Consider the following 17006-nt stretch of genomic DNA (forward strand, 5'->3'; position numbering starts at 1 on the left):
GCATAATGCGTTGGAGAAGGAAATGGCAACCCACTCCAGTATTCTTGCCTGGAGAATCCCAGAGACAGGGGAGTCTGGTGGGCTGCCGTCTATGGGGTCACACAGAGTCGGACACGACTGAAATCACTTAGCAGAGAACAGAGAGAATCTACTTTTTTAAAAATAATTTTTGACTAGATCTTATTTTGCTCAGAGAAAGTGGACTAAGTTCATGCCTTAGTCCATTAAGAGTACTATAACACAATACTGTGCTTACAAACAACACATATTTATTCCTCACAGTTCTGGAAGCCAAAAGTCCCAAGATCATGCTCAGATTGACTCAGTGTCTGGGACCCGCTTCCTTGTTTATAGCCATGTTCTGTCTAGTTCTCCTATGGTAGAAGGAACAAGGGAACTCTCTGGGGTCTCTTTTATGAGTGCACTACTCCCATTCATGAGGACCCCACATTTACAATGGAAGCACCTCTTAAAGACTCTACCTCTGCATAGCATCACTTTAGGGGTTAGGCTTTCAACATATGAAAGGGAGGAAGGCATAGACTTTCAGACCATAGCAACAATTTACATATATTCTTTTGAAGATTTTATATAGGACTCAAAAAGTCATAAAAGCAAGAAGTTGAGAACTGAAGTTTTGGATTAGGACATAGAAAGTGCATTGGATTTTGGATCATGGATCAAGGATTTTGGAATGAGGCACACCCAGCCCTACTATAGATTACCTCCTTGATCATGACTTCTGTTAGCCTCTTTGCCCCTCAAATTCTTAATCTGGAGATGATTTTTATGACCTCAAATGAGGATTCATTTATAATTTCATAAAACAACTAGCATGTAATAAATGCTCGTTTGTTGTTTGGCTGCTCAGTCATGTCCAACCAACTCTGCAGTCTCATGGGCTGCAGCCCACCAGATTTCCCTGTCCTTCACCATCTCCTGGAGCTTGCTCAAATTCATGTCCATTGAGTCAATGATGTCATCCAACCATCTCATCCTCTGTCATCCCCTTCTCCTCCTGCCTTCAGTCTTTCCTAGCATCAGGGTCTTTTCCAACCAGTCAGCTCTTCCCATCAGGTGGCCGAAGTATTGGAGCTTCAGCTTCAGCACCAGTCCTTCCAATGAATATTCAGGGTTGATTTCCTTTGGGATTGACTGGTTTGATCTCTTTGCTCTCCAAGGGTCTCTCAAAAGTCTTCTCCAACACGACAGTTCAAAAGCATCAATTCTTTGGCGCTCAGCCTTTTTTATGGTCCAACTTTCACATCTGTACATGATTGCTGGGAAGACCACAAAATTTGACTACATGGACCTTTGTCTGCAAAGTAGTATCTCTGCTTTCTATTACACTGTCTTGGTTTGTCATAGCTTTTCTTCCAAGGAGCAAGCTTCTTTTAATTTCATGGCTTCAGTCACCATTTGCAGTGATTTTGGAACCTAAGAAAATAAAGAGTTTCTCTGTTTCCATTGTTTCCCCATTTATTTGCCATGAAGTGATGGGACCAGATGCCATGATCTTAGTTTTTTGAATGTTGAGTTTTAAGCCAGCTTTTTCACTCTCCTCTTTCACCTTCATCAAAAGGCTCTTTAGTTCCTGTTTGCTTTCTGCCATAAACGTAGTGTTGTCTGCATATCTGAGGTTATTAATATTTCTCCCTGCAATCTTGATTCTACCTTTTGCTTCATCCAGCCCAGCATTTCACATCATGTGCTCTGCATTTAAGTTAAATGCTGAGTAAATTATAATAATTTTAAAATTATAATGAAAACCATGCTAATATCCTGAAGAATGAATGAATTGTATAGAATGATTTTTGAATAAAATATATAAGTAAGGGACAGAAATTAGGGGAAAGGGAGATAGAATAAAGATGTAGGAATTAAGAAAAAGAGGAAATCCTTACCTGTCAGCATGCAGACAGAAAGACCAGAGAGAAAGGGAATAATTGCTTGTAAGAAGAAGGATTATAAGTGACAAGTAATTATTAACAAGAGAAGAATTGGGGAGGAGAGAGAAAGAGAAGGAGGGAGGGAGGCTGTCTTTCCAATCTTAGCTATTTCTTTCAGTGACTGAATGTACTTGGGAGGTTGTTTGCAATCTGCCTCTGACTACGTACGACAGTTGTTCCCAAAGTTTGTGTATCCTGCCATTGACTCCTCTGTGCCCCTCTGGACACATTTGTAAGGGAATATCTCCCAAAAGCCCTTAGGAATTTTGTGGAGCACAGTGAAAATACTGAGCTCTTCTTAAGCAGAGGATGTAAGCTTCCTGACCACCTCTCTGCAGTCTCATTACCACCCACCTTAACTTAGTCTCAGAGCCATGTTCCTTTCTGTAGTGACTTCAGTGTCTGCCTTCGAGTCCTGCATCTGTCTCATTTCTTTCCTTACAGCTCCCTTGTCTCAGATTACACAACATCCTAGAATAAAATGTGACTACTTCCCCTGTCTTTAATTAGGTTGTACTCCTCATCTAGTTATGGTTTTGTCCTCATCTTTAGGTGATGAAATTCAGACTGTTTGAAGTCTTAGCATTGTTGTCTTGTCCTTGATGGAGCATACTTGATCTCTATTGAATCTCTTTATTACTTAAATCTATAATGGGATCAGGTTCTTGCCCACTCTATGCCCCCATACCACTCCTCCCCTTTCTCTGATCTCTTCAATTCCTCCCTGGGCCCCCCTCTTTCCCTTCTTTGCCCTCTCTAATTCCCATTCTCCATCTGATAGTCCTCGTAACTCCCTTGGTTTCATAGCCCTTCTGAAAAGAGTCAGAGGAGAAATAAATGCAATAAAGCAATAGCCTTCCTGGCCTCCTTTCTGGATGAGCACAGAGCCCTGGCCTGCTAATCTTCTAATCTCCTTTGCCCTGGACACCTTTTGTGCCACCTGTCCAATTCAGGCCAGATTCTTGGCCTCATGGTCATGTAGGGATACATCCAGGACCTTCCAGCCTCAAACTGAACTGTCCAGATTGATCTCCTGAATGACCTTTTCCTTGTTTTCTTGGCCCACCTGTTTTCTTAGCCAGTAACTGTGGCACAGTTATCACTCTGGGTCTGTCTCAGTAAACCAGAGCTTTTATTAATTAGACTGCCAAAGCACAAAAACATGAAGCAGCAAAACTAGAAGGGAAGGGAGAGAGAGATTGGTGTAAGACTGAGAGCAAACCTCACTCAGACATTCAGCAAACCTCTCTTCAGAGAAGCAGAAGATTCGCCTCTCTAATTTTATTTCTCCCAGGCATAATGAGCACATGTTAACAAGTAGCCTCTCTGCAGTAGAATCTCTTTCCAAAAGTTAGTGTAAATCTTGTGCATTTGGATATTACCCACCCATCTTAACAGAACTTCACTACTCCCCTCCCTATTTAGAAACAGCACAGAAAGGGCTCACTCTCCTCTGCTCAACTTCACTGACTCTTCTTGTTATAATGAGATGTCATGACCATGATTACAAGTCAAAACCAGTCAGCCCAAATACTTCTGCAGTGCCTTTTATTCTTGTTCTAGTCATCTGAATCTTTGGGAAGAGCCCTCAGGTACAGATAATTGCTTCTGGATGCTAGTAATAGACAATAAAAAACAGAAATGGTATGGACCTGACAGAAGCAAAAGATATTAACAAGAAGTGACATGAATACACAAAAGAACTATACAAAAATGATCTTCATGACCTAGATAATCACGATGGTGTGGTCACTCACCTAGAGCCAGAGATCTTGAAATGCAAAGTCAAGTGGGCCTTAGGAAGCATCACTACGAACAAAGCTAGTGGAGGTGATGGAATTCCAGTTGAGCTGTTTCAAATCCTAAAAGATGATGCTGTGAAAGTGCTGCATTCAATATGCTAGCAAATTTGGAAAACTCAGCAGTGGCCACAGGACTGGAAAATGTCAGTTTTCATTCCAATCCCAAAGAAAGGCAATGCCAAAGAATGCTCAAACTACCGCACAATTGCACACATCTCACACGCTAGTAAAGTAATGCTCAAAATTCTCCAAGCTAGGCTTCAACAGTATGTGAACCATAAACTTCCACATGTTCAAGCTAGATTTAGAAAAGGCAGAGGAACTAGAGATCAAATTGCCAACTGTGTTGGATCATCAAAAAAGCAAGAGAGTTCCAGAAAAACATCTACTTCTGCTTTATTGACTATTCCAAAACCTTTGACTGTGTGGACCAAAACAAACTCTGGAAAATTCTGAAAGAGATGGGAATACCAGACCACCTGACCTGCCGCTTGAGATATCTGTATGCAGGTCAAGAAGCAACAGTTAGAACTGGACATGGAACAACAGACTGGTTCCAAATAGGAAAAGGAGTACTTCAAGGCTGTATGTTGTCACCCTGCTTATTTAACTTATATGCAGAGTACATCATGAGAAATGCTGGAGTAGATGAAGTGCAAGATGGAATCAAGATTGCTGGGAGAAATATGAATAACCTCAGATATGCAGATGACACCACCCTTATGGCAGAAAGCGAAGATGAACTAAGGAAAGAGCCTCTTGATGAAAGTGAAAGAGGAGAGTGAAAAAGTTGGCTTAAAACTCAACATTCAGAGTTTGGTCACCATGGTCACCATGATCTTAGGATCATGGCATCCGGTCCCATCACTTCATGGCAAATAGATGGGGAAACAGTGGAAACAGTGACACACTATATTTTTTTGGGCTCCAAAATCACTGCTGATGGTGACTGCAGCCATGAAATTAATAGATGCTTATTACTTGGAAGAAAAGTTATGACCAACCTAAATAGCATATTAAAAAGCAGAGACATTACCTTGCCAACAAAGGTCATCTAGTCAATGCTGTGGTTTTTCCATTAGTCATGTATGGGCTATAAAGAAAGCTGAGCACCATAAAATTGATGCTTTTGAACTGTGGTGTTGGAGAAGACTCTTGAGAGTCCCTTGGACTGCAAGGAGATCCAACCAGCCCATCCTAAAGGAGATCAGTCCTGAGTACTCATTGGAAGGACTGATGTTGAAGCTGAAGCTCTAATACTTTGGTCACCTGATGCAAAGAACTGACTCATCGGAAAAGATCCTGTTGCTGGGAAAGATTGAGGGCAGGAGGAGAAGGGGATGACGGAGGATGAGATCGTTGGGTGGCATCCCTGACTCAATGGACATGAGCTTGAGTAAACTCTGGGAGTTGGTGATGGACATGGAGGGCTGGTGTGTTGCAATCCATGTGGTGGAAAAGAGTCAGACATGACTGAGCAAATGAACTGAACTGAACACTTAGCTTGTGCCCTTTATGTATATTTAAATTTGATTATAAAGTGAACAATGCCAAGCAATTCACCTCCATCCAGAAATGATGCAGTTTGCTTGTGGTACCTTGCACAGCTCCCTTTTCAAATTTATATACATTTTATAGTTAAACTATCTTCATAATCTCCCTTTTCCTCTGCTAGATGGAAACTGTTCCAAAAATAAATGTTGCATTTATCTTCATATCCCCATATGTTGGGTTGGATACTTTAACCTTCAGCTTGTTATTTTCACAAATGGTTGAAATTATTTCACAGTGCAATAGAATATAATAAATTTTAGACACCTTACATAGTTTGAACTTTTCTGAAATTAAATGTCTTTGAAGGTATTAATATAATTGATGTCTGGATCACTTATATTTCAAGGGAAATTCAAAGGTCTAAAGTCAGGGCCACCATGTTGCTCAACCACAAGAGGCACATTCACAGAGACATCGTTGTGAATGGTACCCTTGTGTATTATGCGTATGTGACCATTCACTACAGCCTTGCGTAAAATCACTGTGAGGTGAGAGGCTATGAATAGGCAAGCGCCTGATGACCTGCGTTGGCTAGGTTCTAACTTGGTCTGGAAGATGAAGCAGTTAGCCACATAGAGCTATGACTAGGTTAATTCAGTCCTGCCATTGAATATGTCTTTAGTAAATCCCCACTGTGTGCCAGGAATTAAGAGAGTGAGCCTCTGTAATATCTGGGGTAGAGCATACCAGGCGGAGAGAATGGAAAAAGACCCTGGTGAAGGGGTCTTTCTTACTCTGATGTGTTAGATGAATAGCAGGAGCCTAATATAGATTCAGTGAACAAGAGGGAGAGTAGTAGAAAACAAAGGAGATGGGGTCAGAGAACTGACGTAAAGGTTGAGGGTAGAACTCCGTGTTGGTCATATCAGGCAGGATAGTCCAGTGTAATGACTTTCAGCTCCCCTGAGCCAACTTTAGAATGACAGGATCCCTGACTGCTGTGTTGAGAGTTGCTGCTGCTGCTGCTGCTGCTAAGTCGCTTAAGTCATGTCCGACTCTCTGTGACCCCATAGACGGCAGCCCATGAGGCTCCCCCGTCCCTGGGATTCTCTAGGCAAGAACACTGGAGTGGGTTGCCATTTCCTTCTCCAATGCAGGAAAGTGAAAAGTGAAAGTGAAGTTGCTCAGTCGTATCCGACTCTTAGCGACCCCATGGACTGCAGCCTACCAGGCTCCTCCGTCCATGGGATTTTCCAGGCAAGAGTACTGGAGTGGGGTGCCATTGCCTTCTCCATGTTGAGAGTAGCCTATAGAATCAGGGGCAGAAGTGCAGAGACCCATTATGAAGTTACTGCTGTTACCCAGGGGGAGAGGATGGTTTGAGACAGGGTGGTATCGGAAGTAAGACAGTTCTAGATATATTTTGATAACCTGATGTCCTCTCTAAGGGGAACTATTTTAACAAAAATTCTCTGTTAAAGATTTTCATTTGCCTTTAACCATTTTTATTTTTATTTATTTTTTATTATTTTTTTTTTAAATTAAGTCTTTATTGAATTTGTTACAATATTGCTTATGTTGTTTATGTCCTGGTTTCTTGGCCATAGGGCATATGGGATCTTAGCTCCCAGACCAGGGATCAAACCTGCACCCTCTGCATTGGAAGGTGAAGTGTTAACCACTGGACCAGCAGGGAAGTCCCAACCTTTAACCATTTTTTAAAGGCTGTGTACGAGTGATTTTTCCTCAAGAGAATTGGATTATCATAGCACTTACTACTAATTGTTTTAGTTCCTTAATTTAGTTGCATTGATCATAAGACTGAGTTTTTCATAATATTTTAGTGAAAAATGACAGTCCCAACTAATCTTGGGAGTTTATATGCAGAACGTCTGGAAAGCAGTCTTTGAACCTACAGCTTAAGGCCAGCTTACAATTTTATGGTTTTCTACCTTTCAGACAGCTTTTTAAATCCAGGAATTAATGAAAGATTGATCTTCACAGGCTTCTCATATTGATATGTTGGTAAAAATCGACAAAGTTCTTAAATTGTTCAGTGAGACAGTTGTCCAGAGAAGCAGCAGCACACCTCTAATGCTGAAATAGTTGAATTCAAAACTCTGAACCGCTTTCCCCCTTTCCCCTGGGAGGCTACTTAAGCTCTGTATCGGGGCCTCTAGAGAAAGCTTTCTCTTTTTATTTTCTCTTCTGCCTTTCTGTACTCAAATGTATTTTTTCTTTTATAACTCTTCATCTTTTTTTTGGTCTTTCTGCCTTTGATTGGATACAAGGAAATAAGATGATTGTAATTAACTTTGGTAAGACAAATTACAAACCAAAGAAATAATGATAAGGTATGGTAGCACAGTACACCCGGAGAACAAAATGTATTTTACTTAAATTTTTGTGGTTTCTTTATTTGAAATTCTACTCAGTTATCAAATGCAAAGAATGTGTTTGTCTACTCTATGTGAAAGAGAAATGATTTCTCAGAGATCTAGCCTGTTAGTGAGGAATAAAACTCTTAAATCTCCTCATTTTGAGTTTGAGAGAGTAAACTTACATATAGTATTTCTTATTCACATACATATGTATTTCTAGCTGTACATGTATGTAGAACCTGATCATTATGCCTGTGATGTGAGGGAGGGCATGTCACATGCAGTTGATTTCCAGAAGAGCTCAGTCAGCTAATCCTAGCTAATCACAGGCAGGAGTCCAGGGTATGGTGCAAAACATTCATTTTCTTGTTCGCATAAGACAGCTGGCTCTTAAGCTGTGGGCCCTGTACTGGCAGCATCAGTTTTCTGTAGGAACTTCTTAAAAATGTAAATCATAGGCTCTGCCCTAGACCCACTGCATCTGAAATTTTAGGAACAGGACCTAGCTTTCTGTTTTATCAAGTCCTCAAAGTGATTGTGATACGTGCTAAAACTGGAGAACCACTGAGAAAGGCAATCTTTCAGCCTGCCCTCCTCGTTTTCTTCCTTTCCTTTCTAGCACCCTTCACTCCCTGCAGTGTCCTGACTCAATCTTGCCTCAGAATGAAAGTGAAAGTGTTAGTCATTCAGTTGTGTCAGACTCTTTGAGAGTCCATGGACTGTAGCCCACCAGGCTCCTCTGTCCCTGGGATTCTCCAGGCAAGAATACTGGAGTGGGTAGCATTCCCTTCTCCAGAGAATCTTCCCAACCCAGGGATCAATCCTGGGTCTTCCGCATTGCAGGCAGATTCTTTACCATCTGAGCCACCAGGGAAGCCTCAATCTCAGAGCCCCAATAGGAGATCCAACTCACCAAGCTTCAGAATCTGGCTCAGTCTTCACGGGCTCAATGGTCAACCTTTGTATTCTTCAGTGAAGAGTACTTCTGGCTCACTTGCTGGTATCGATCACTTCTCCTAACACTGATTCAGTGCTTTATTGTGTAAAACAGTTCACCTCCCGATAGTAATGAAGACAAGAGGATTGAGATTGCCAGCCTGTCCCATGTGCTGTAAGTGGGGCAGTCATGGTGGAACAATTCTGGTTTATTGCCCCTGTTCCAGTACAATTAACAATGCCATTCTCTTTTACTCTTGTAAGTGCTCTAGTTTAGACTGGTAAATTATATTACAGTGAACTTAAATGGGAAGCAATTCTAACACTACTGGAAAGTGGTCAAAGAAGGCTTCACCAAAAAGGAAGTGTTTTAGAAGGAAGTGAAACATCTCCTATTATGCTAGGTGGGCAAGATAGGCAGCCTGGAGATTGGGGCAGGACAAGGCAGAGAAACCATAGAGGCTGAAGAGTTGAGGGCCAAATAAGGATGTGAAGCAGCAGGCTACACTAAGGGAAGCAGGGTAGTTCAGAGTCTGGAGCCGGGGTATGATGGAGCAATAATAGAAGAAGCTAGTAGAAGAGGAGCAATTAAGGTAGTCTTTTAGGAGTAAGAGCAAATTTTGTTATTCCCCAATAACATATCAATTTAGGATCTTTGGATAATTATGTAGAAGAAACTAGCATGTCTTTATTTCTTTATTTATGTTGGTTCTGTGTATTTGAAATGCTTTTTGCCCTGTTTTCCATCAATTGTGAGCTCTATTACAAACAATTGATTACTGTATAACACAGTATAATAATAATGTATCAATATTTTCAACTTTGGTTCAGATTTTCAAATTCACTTAAAAACACCACGTGATTCACATTGCCTGATGTTTTGTAGCTTTATCATAGAAGAACACTAACTGGTCTATTGAGATCTATGAGTTATTGCAAACAGAACGGAGGGAATTAGGCAGATACTTTACACATATGTTGTATTATTCTTTTTTTGCATGTTAATATGATGAATGAATCCTCCTGTTAGAAAATTATCATATAGGAATTTTTTTTTTTTTGGTTACCATTTGCAGTACTAAAAATTATGTGTTTCATGTAGTTTTTGGATCTTGAAAGCTGCTACAAAGTCTGTGTTCTGTAGCAAAGCTTACCTAAACTGTAAGGAAATGTTTTTAAATATTTTAAAAATCGCCTATTTGATTTTACCCAACTAGTTAGTTACTCTTTTTTTGTTGTTGATGAACATCAGAGGTATGTTCAGCATTAGTAGAACTTGAAAGGCTTTGCCCTGGTCATTGCGTATCAACTGTCCTTTTAAGCCATTGAGTATCATTGTCTTCATCACCTAGGCTTCTTGTCTCTTCTGTCCCTCTGTTTCTGCATGGAGAGTATAGATTTCATTTTTTTCCCCCAGAACTAATACGTCTCCTTTTCCTCTTACCATCTGGAATAATAAAATAACCTTCATTATTCCATTAATTGTTGCATTTCTCTTCTATTAATACAGAATACATTTTCAGAATTAGTAACTGTCTGGAAAGGAAAAGAATATTTAATAAATTCCTATATTATCCTTTGTTTAAAAATCACATAAGTAATTAGTATATTTATTAATACATTTAGCTAGGTAAATAGGCTTTGAAGATAGGTAGCAATTAATATTATGTTCTAATTTTTAATCTGTAAGAAGCATAACTAACTGAAAAATGAGTTTAGCCTGGTATCCTGTTCCAAGGCATATGTGCAGAGATATTAATATTCAGTATGCTGCAGATTGTCTATTTTTTGTCCTACATTATTAAAACCTCATATACTTTAAATTGAATCTCATTTCAACAGGTCTGTAGAATTAATGTCTACATGAATTCCTAAAGTAATACATTTTTCTATGTATCAACATAACTCCTTACAACTTGTTTTCTTAATCATTTTCTGATCCCAAAATTATGTTTGTTTTGAGAGATGAGAAAGGCGCCAAATGTTATGTGAAAAACTAAGAAAGTGATATAAAACACTTTGTAGAAACAACTAAAGGACCTCCAACTCCTGTCAAAATGTAGGATTAAAAGCCTAGGCCTGGCTTTACTCACCATTCTTTACGAGTTGAAGTTTAGAAGCTGCGCTTAAGTACAAGCAGTGACTGTGGTTGATTATGAAACCTTAAAGTAGAAAGTTTCCCCTGTATTTTAAGAACTGCCGTTTAGGTCAGAAGATCATTTGTAATATTTACAAGATAAGCAGTAAGCAAAGAATTTACCATTTTTAAAGTTTTTCAGTTTCTTTGTATGCCTTAGGACTTGCAAATCATTTTTCCAGCAATATTTCATAGTGTTAAGGTCTTGAACTCTAAGAAAATAGGAATCTCAAAACAAACAAAAATAATAAAATTAAACACCTTTATAAGCCTGTCAATTGCCTGGGTGGTTTCTGTATACCTCTGTCCTCCCTTGATTTGATTTTCATTTGATTATCTGTATCAGATAAGGCTTAACATCATTACTTTTGCTGGTAGTAAATCCTTACCTATAGAAAGCAGCCTGTTCTCTCTGTGCATATTTACAGCCTTAAAACTGGTCCCAATTTTTTTCACCTTTCTTTGCCTTTACAGTATGATTTTGGGGTAGCATCATACAACAGTTCTTGAGAGAGAGTTTTGAAGAATTGTGTGGCTCTATCTGCAATAATTTTAACCTTGCAGAGCTGACCTGAAAGTAATCTCAAAAATCTGAATTTGTGAATATTCTTGTGTGTTTAGTAGTCAATCTATAAGATAATACTAAGCCAACCTTTCTATGTTTCTATTCAATAATTTTAGTGTTACTTAGATAAGGAAATAAATGTATCTTAATATGGGTAGCACTGTGCATATGCATCAGAGACAAAAGCTGCTTTAAAGGACCAGTAATTAAAATCAACTCAACTTATTGTCATATATCTTTTTTTCCTACAAAGCAACTCTCACCTTAGAGTCTCAGAGGTTTATAGCTAATAATTAAATTTTACACTAGTGATGCAACATAATGATTATAGTGACTTACATAGGTGAAACTAATGTTTAAACCAGTTGATGAGTGGCTTATTGAAATATATTTCACCTGAGCTATAGATTTGGCACAACTAACATAGTGCTTTAATCCCCACTTTGACCATCAGAAAACTAAAATCTTCCCAGAAATTTTTTTGTTTTGTTATACCTAAAAAAATAAATATATTTTTTTTACCTATTTATAACATACCTTTAAATCTGTTCATTTTATTTCTTCTTCAATAATCTGTGGAGGATTTTTAAGAAAAAAAAGTGTTAATGTAACAGATTTGGCACACTTCAGTATTCTGCAGTTAAGGGAAGGGCGTATAAAGTATGCCTGAATAATGAGCATGTAGATGTGCGGCACCCATAAATCTTAGCTTTGTGTCACCTTTACCACAGTTCTTAGATTTTTCTCTATAGCAGCTTTAGTTGTTTCACAGGACTATTATTTTCTAGGTTTCAGCTCACTTGACTTCATGCTTTGCAGGTCAGTTTCTTCTGGAAGAAGCCCGCCTCATAGAAGCAGCTGAGATGGCAAAAAAAGCAGCTGAGCTGGACAGCACAGAGTTTGATGTTGTCTTCAATGCCGCCCACATGCTCAGGTTAGTTTTTGCTACTGTACCTGAAAAGACTATACTGTAGCTTTAAACCTATTAATATAATTTATTCAATTATACTAATTCCCCTTTTTGTAAGTACCACCTTACACTACATTCCAAAATGAATTATGCTGCTTAACCATGTTAAAATCAGTTGGGTCTATTTAATTCATTATGATTTATGTGCCCAGTATATAGGATATATGAGAGTTTAGGATTCTCTGAAAATTGAGACCCTTTTCCATTAAAAAATTATTGTCCATAAAATACAGAAGGAAAGCTGCAAAATTGATATTAATAATTGTCTAATTAAATGTCTCTAAGACAGAACATTGTGTCAGTTAGTCAACTGCATCTCAGTATTTGTATTTTTTTATTAATTATTTTGAATGTGGCACATGAATACATTATGCTTGATAGTAGAGAGGATTATCAAATATAAATATATTGAAGGCCTATCAAATTCTCAAATGAGCCTATAATTAACACTGTTGTTATGTGTTGAAGTAGTATGTTTTTAGACCTATTTATGCATCTCTTCTCAGAAATATTGTTTTGAAGACTAATTACAATAATTCAAAACAAGTAAAAGGCATATGAACAGTTTTTTGTATCAATATAAAATGAAAGTGAATGCATTAAAGAAGGATGTTTTTAAGAAACTCGAATGATTTATACAGTTGTTCAAAAAGCATTATTTATTCTATTAGCCATGTGTACACCACTTCTCACATGTGGTTCCTTGAAATCCACTCCAAAGTCTCCATGCAGATGCTTCCTTAGGTAACATTGCACGATGGCTCAGAGCCTAGCTTCTGGGAAGTTTCTGATTACGTAGATCACTCTTACCTGGGAAGAAGAATAACAGAATTGGTCCACGTTTAGATGTTTTTAAAACGTGGACTTTTGAGAAAAATAGAGGAACATTTAAAAATAAAAATTTTTTGAGATGATTGTAGATTTGCATGCGGTTAAGAAACAACACAGAGAGATCCCTATACAATTTATCCACTTTCCCCGATGGTGATATCTCGTAGAACTACCATACAGTATCAAAACTGGTATTTTGACATTGATACTAATGTACTGGCTTCCCCAGTTTTATTATGCCATTGTGTGTATCTGTGTGTGTTTAGTTTTGTGTGCTTTTATTACACATACCAGTTTGTGTATCCATCATTCCAGTCAAAATACAGACGATTTGCATCGCCACAAGCATCCTGTCCTTTTATAATCACATACCCACCAGGAACCAATATTTAAAGCAAGTTTTATAAATTACTTTGAGATTTTATTTATAATTTGAGATTATTAATGTAACTATATCTTAGTGGTTTCCTCCTTGGCTTTTAATAAATTTTTAATAAGAAATTCAGAGTCTGAGAGGAAAAAGAATACTGTGAGGTTTCAGTTGAATACTCTCATTTCACATTAATGCTTAGCATTCCTAAAGCAGATACTTTCAAAGAGAAATCAGGATTCAATAAACTATTGGTATATTTAAAAAATATATTGTAACCAGTTTGCAAGAACCTTCACTGGGAGGATAATTTTTTTAAAAGACAAGTTTAATATGCATGACAAGGTCAGGTGCTGTGATGGGAAGGGGACTTTCTGTTCTTCATGAATAAAACACTATGCTTTTAATCACAATAAACCATTTACAAGAATGTGCATGCACATGTTTCTAGATGCTAATTCATCTTAATCATAATAGATACTTTCATCAACAAGGCATTTTGCTACATATTAAATCAATATCTGAAATTCAAGGTCTACCAATATTCGTTATAAGAACAATTACAAAAAAGGTCCTTGTTAAATATATCACTTGTAATTTTTCCTTAGTTACCGTAGTGCTAGAAACCAGTGGAAAGTTTTATTATACATTGGCAGCATGGCAATTCTTAGGATTTATTTTTCAAAACCTCTCTAGCTTTCTGCAGTATGCATTGCTTATCAAGTTGCATTCAGTCAGTGCCTTCCTATCGTGATTGTGAGTATGACCACTGCAGCCTGCCCACATCCTGTTCAACCTGGTGGCAGCTCCTGTGAATGTGTTTGCTTATTTTTTCAGCTCTGTCAAATTCAAGTATTTCTTGAATGCTTACTGTACAAGCTGAACACCAGCCTCTTCCCTTATTAATCAAGAACATTTAGGGGTTTTCTGAAAAATAATAAGAAGGGCTATTGGTTTTCCCTTGAATGCAGCCTTATCAAAATGGTTAGCTGTCAAGAATTTGCTTATTCAGTGTTGCATCTGATATTTCCCTTGGTAATGCCACATTGTGGTAAATTGAGTTTGATGTTAATTTTTCCTCAAGAACACTGTTCTTTCATAAGATATTTAGGAGACAGAATTGGCAAGGTTTGGTGATGAATTGGATGTAAGGGAAAGGGCAGAAGTCTGCCTGACTGTGTCTTGAATTAATGGTTGACCTAAGATCCAAAATCAGCAATTTAAGAAATGTGAGAGTTCAAAACATGATTTGAGGCATCCTCATTTAACTTCCCTTTCCTAGGCTAACTCCCAGTGAGTTGACCCAAGGAATCTATTAATTATTCCCCCAGAAGAAACTAGATTGGAAGGGCCCATCAAGGGGAAAGTCTATCTTATTCAGACCTTCAAGAGGCTATAAATTTGCAAAATTTCTAAAAGACTCATTTTAATTCTCAATAATAGATGAAGATCTTTTTCTGTAGAATTAGAACATTTCTAATTAACCCACTCCAGTATTCTTGCCTGGAGAATCCCATGGACAGAGGAGCCTGGCAGGCTGCAGTCCGTGGGGTTGCAAGAGTTGGACATGACTTAGCAACTAAACCACCACCTCCAATTTCTGTTGTCAAGGTGATTCACAAGAGCACTATACGTGGAAGTATTAATGCTGCTCACCAAATATATTTGGCCTTCTGACTTGAAGAAACATAACGGGACTGCACTTGCCTGACTTCTCCCAGTTGAAGGCCTCCCTGGGTCTTTCTGGGTCACTGGAATGTGTGTGAATGTGATGTGTGCTACTTTCAAGCCAAAATTGTAGGAGTCAGTAGAAACAGATTCTGGAATACTCAATGGGAGACAAACCTCCCATCTCATCTGCATTAGATAGGTTGAATGAGTGCAAAATAAATTTTGTCCCTTCACTAAGATTTAGGATGTGTCTATTATCGAAGTGTAATCTAACCTGTCCGAACTGAATGTATCTGTGAAAATAAAATAGGATGTTGAAAAGAGGGGTCTTATAACGTCAGAAAAATTTACTCAGTGATTAATAGGATCTCTGAGTTTATGACTACAGTGGTGGCAATGTAAAATTCATAGATAATTTAAATAGAAATTATAGATATATTCCCAGAACTTAATGAGAAACACTAAAAATATGAAAATGATGACTGAAAGGATAAAAGATTGGAGGATAGAATGAGAATGATGTATACACAGTAGTTATATATATATATATGTATTTGTATAATTAAGTATAGCATACAACTGTGTACATATAGTTATATATACATATATATATACATATATACATACATACATACATGCATGTAATATGTATACATGTACATGTACACATGTAATCTGTGATACTTCTGTCTGTATATATAAATATGTGTATATAATTATATGCTCTTATATGTGGCATAAAAATGAAAAAGTGAAGTGCTAGTCTCTCAGTTGTGTCCAACTCTTTGCTACTCCATAGATTGTAGCCCCCCCAGGGTCCTCAGTCAACAGAATTCTCCAGGCAAAAATACTGGAGTGGATAACCATTCCTTTCTCCAGGGGATATTCCTACCCCAGGCACTGAACCTGGGGCTCCTGCATTGCAGGAAGATATTTTATCATCTGAGGGACCAGAGAAGCCCATATATGGCAGACATACACATATAATTGTATTTGTTATATAGATGTTAATGTAAATAGAAAATATTTGAAGGAGAACCTAGAGCAGATAAACAATTATCAACAGATAGACAAAATTTCCAAGATAGGATGAAGGTCTTTAATCATCATATTAGAAGTCAAATTAATGAAAAGAGATCTACTCCTAAACTTATCTTCTTGTTTGAGTCACTGTTTTTAGTTGCTCACTAAAGAATCCACTCTTGCCAGTTTAAACAGAAACAGGATTTATTGTAGAGATTTATTGTAGAGAATTCTACAGGCTCTTCTGACAAGACTGAGAGTACTCTACATAACCAGAAATAATTTCTACTGCCTAGCTTTCCTTGCGAGAGAAGGCAATGGCAACCCACTCCAGTACTCTTGCCTGGAAAATCCCATGGACCTCCTGGTAGGCTGCAGTCTATGGGGTCGCGAAGAGTCAGACACGACTGAGCGACTTCACTTGCCCTTTTCACTTTCCTGCATTGGAGAAGGAAATGGCAACCCACTCCAGTGTTCTTGCCTGGAGAATCCCAGGGACGGGGGAGCCTGCTGGGCTGCCGTCTATGGGGTCGCACAGAGTCGGACACGACTGAAGCGACTTAGCAACAGCAGCAGCAGCAGCTTTCCTTGCAGCACAGCACATTTTAGAATCCAGAGCTCTGTTGTCATCACCCACAAGGAACCAAGAAGAGCAAGCACCATATTCGTGAGATGATTCTTCTGGGTGCAGCTGCCCTCCCCCCCATTCCCCCACACCCAGCCCATTATGCTTACTTCTGACTTTGACTCTTATGAGGTTGCATCTGATTGATGGAACTTGAGTTTTGTGCTGATACTTTGGCTGGAAGAAAGCTGGAAGATGAGGGAATTTCTGGCTTTTGCCTTGTTTGGGAAGACAGGATCCACATTTTGGCTA

The 17006-nt window shown here is 38.4% G+C and overlaps 1 protein-coding gene across 2 annotated transcripts in view; it reads left to right on the forward strand.

Annotated features, from left to right (window-relative positions):
* Window positions 1-17006, forward strand: part of TMTC2 (transmembrane and tetratricopeptide repeat containing 2) — a 421611-nt gene that overhangs the window by 336508 nt on the left and 68097 nt on the right. For both annotated transcript variants that reach the window (XR_824533.1, XM_010832028.1), the window contains exon 10: window positions 12084-12198. Coding sequence is in view for 1 of the 2 variants with exons in the window: in XM_010832028.1 (XP_010830330.1) it covers window positions 12084-12198 (115 nt within the window). In the remaining variant the exon portion in view is untranslated. The remainder of the gene's footprint in view (window positions 1-12083; window positions 12199-17006) is intronic.

Source organism: Bison bison, unplaced genomic scaffold (genome assembly GCF_000754665.1).
Source record: "Bison bison bison isolate TAMUID 2011002044 unplaced genomic scaffold, Bison_UMD1.0 scf7180017864535, whole genome shotgun sequence".
NCBI classification, from domain to species: Eukaryota; Metazoa; Chordata; class Mammalia; order Artiodactyla; family Bovidae; genus Bison; species Bison bison.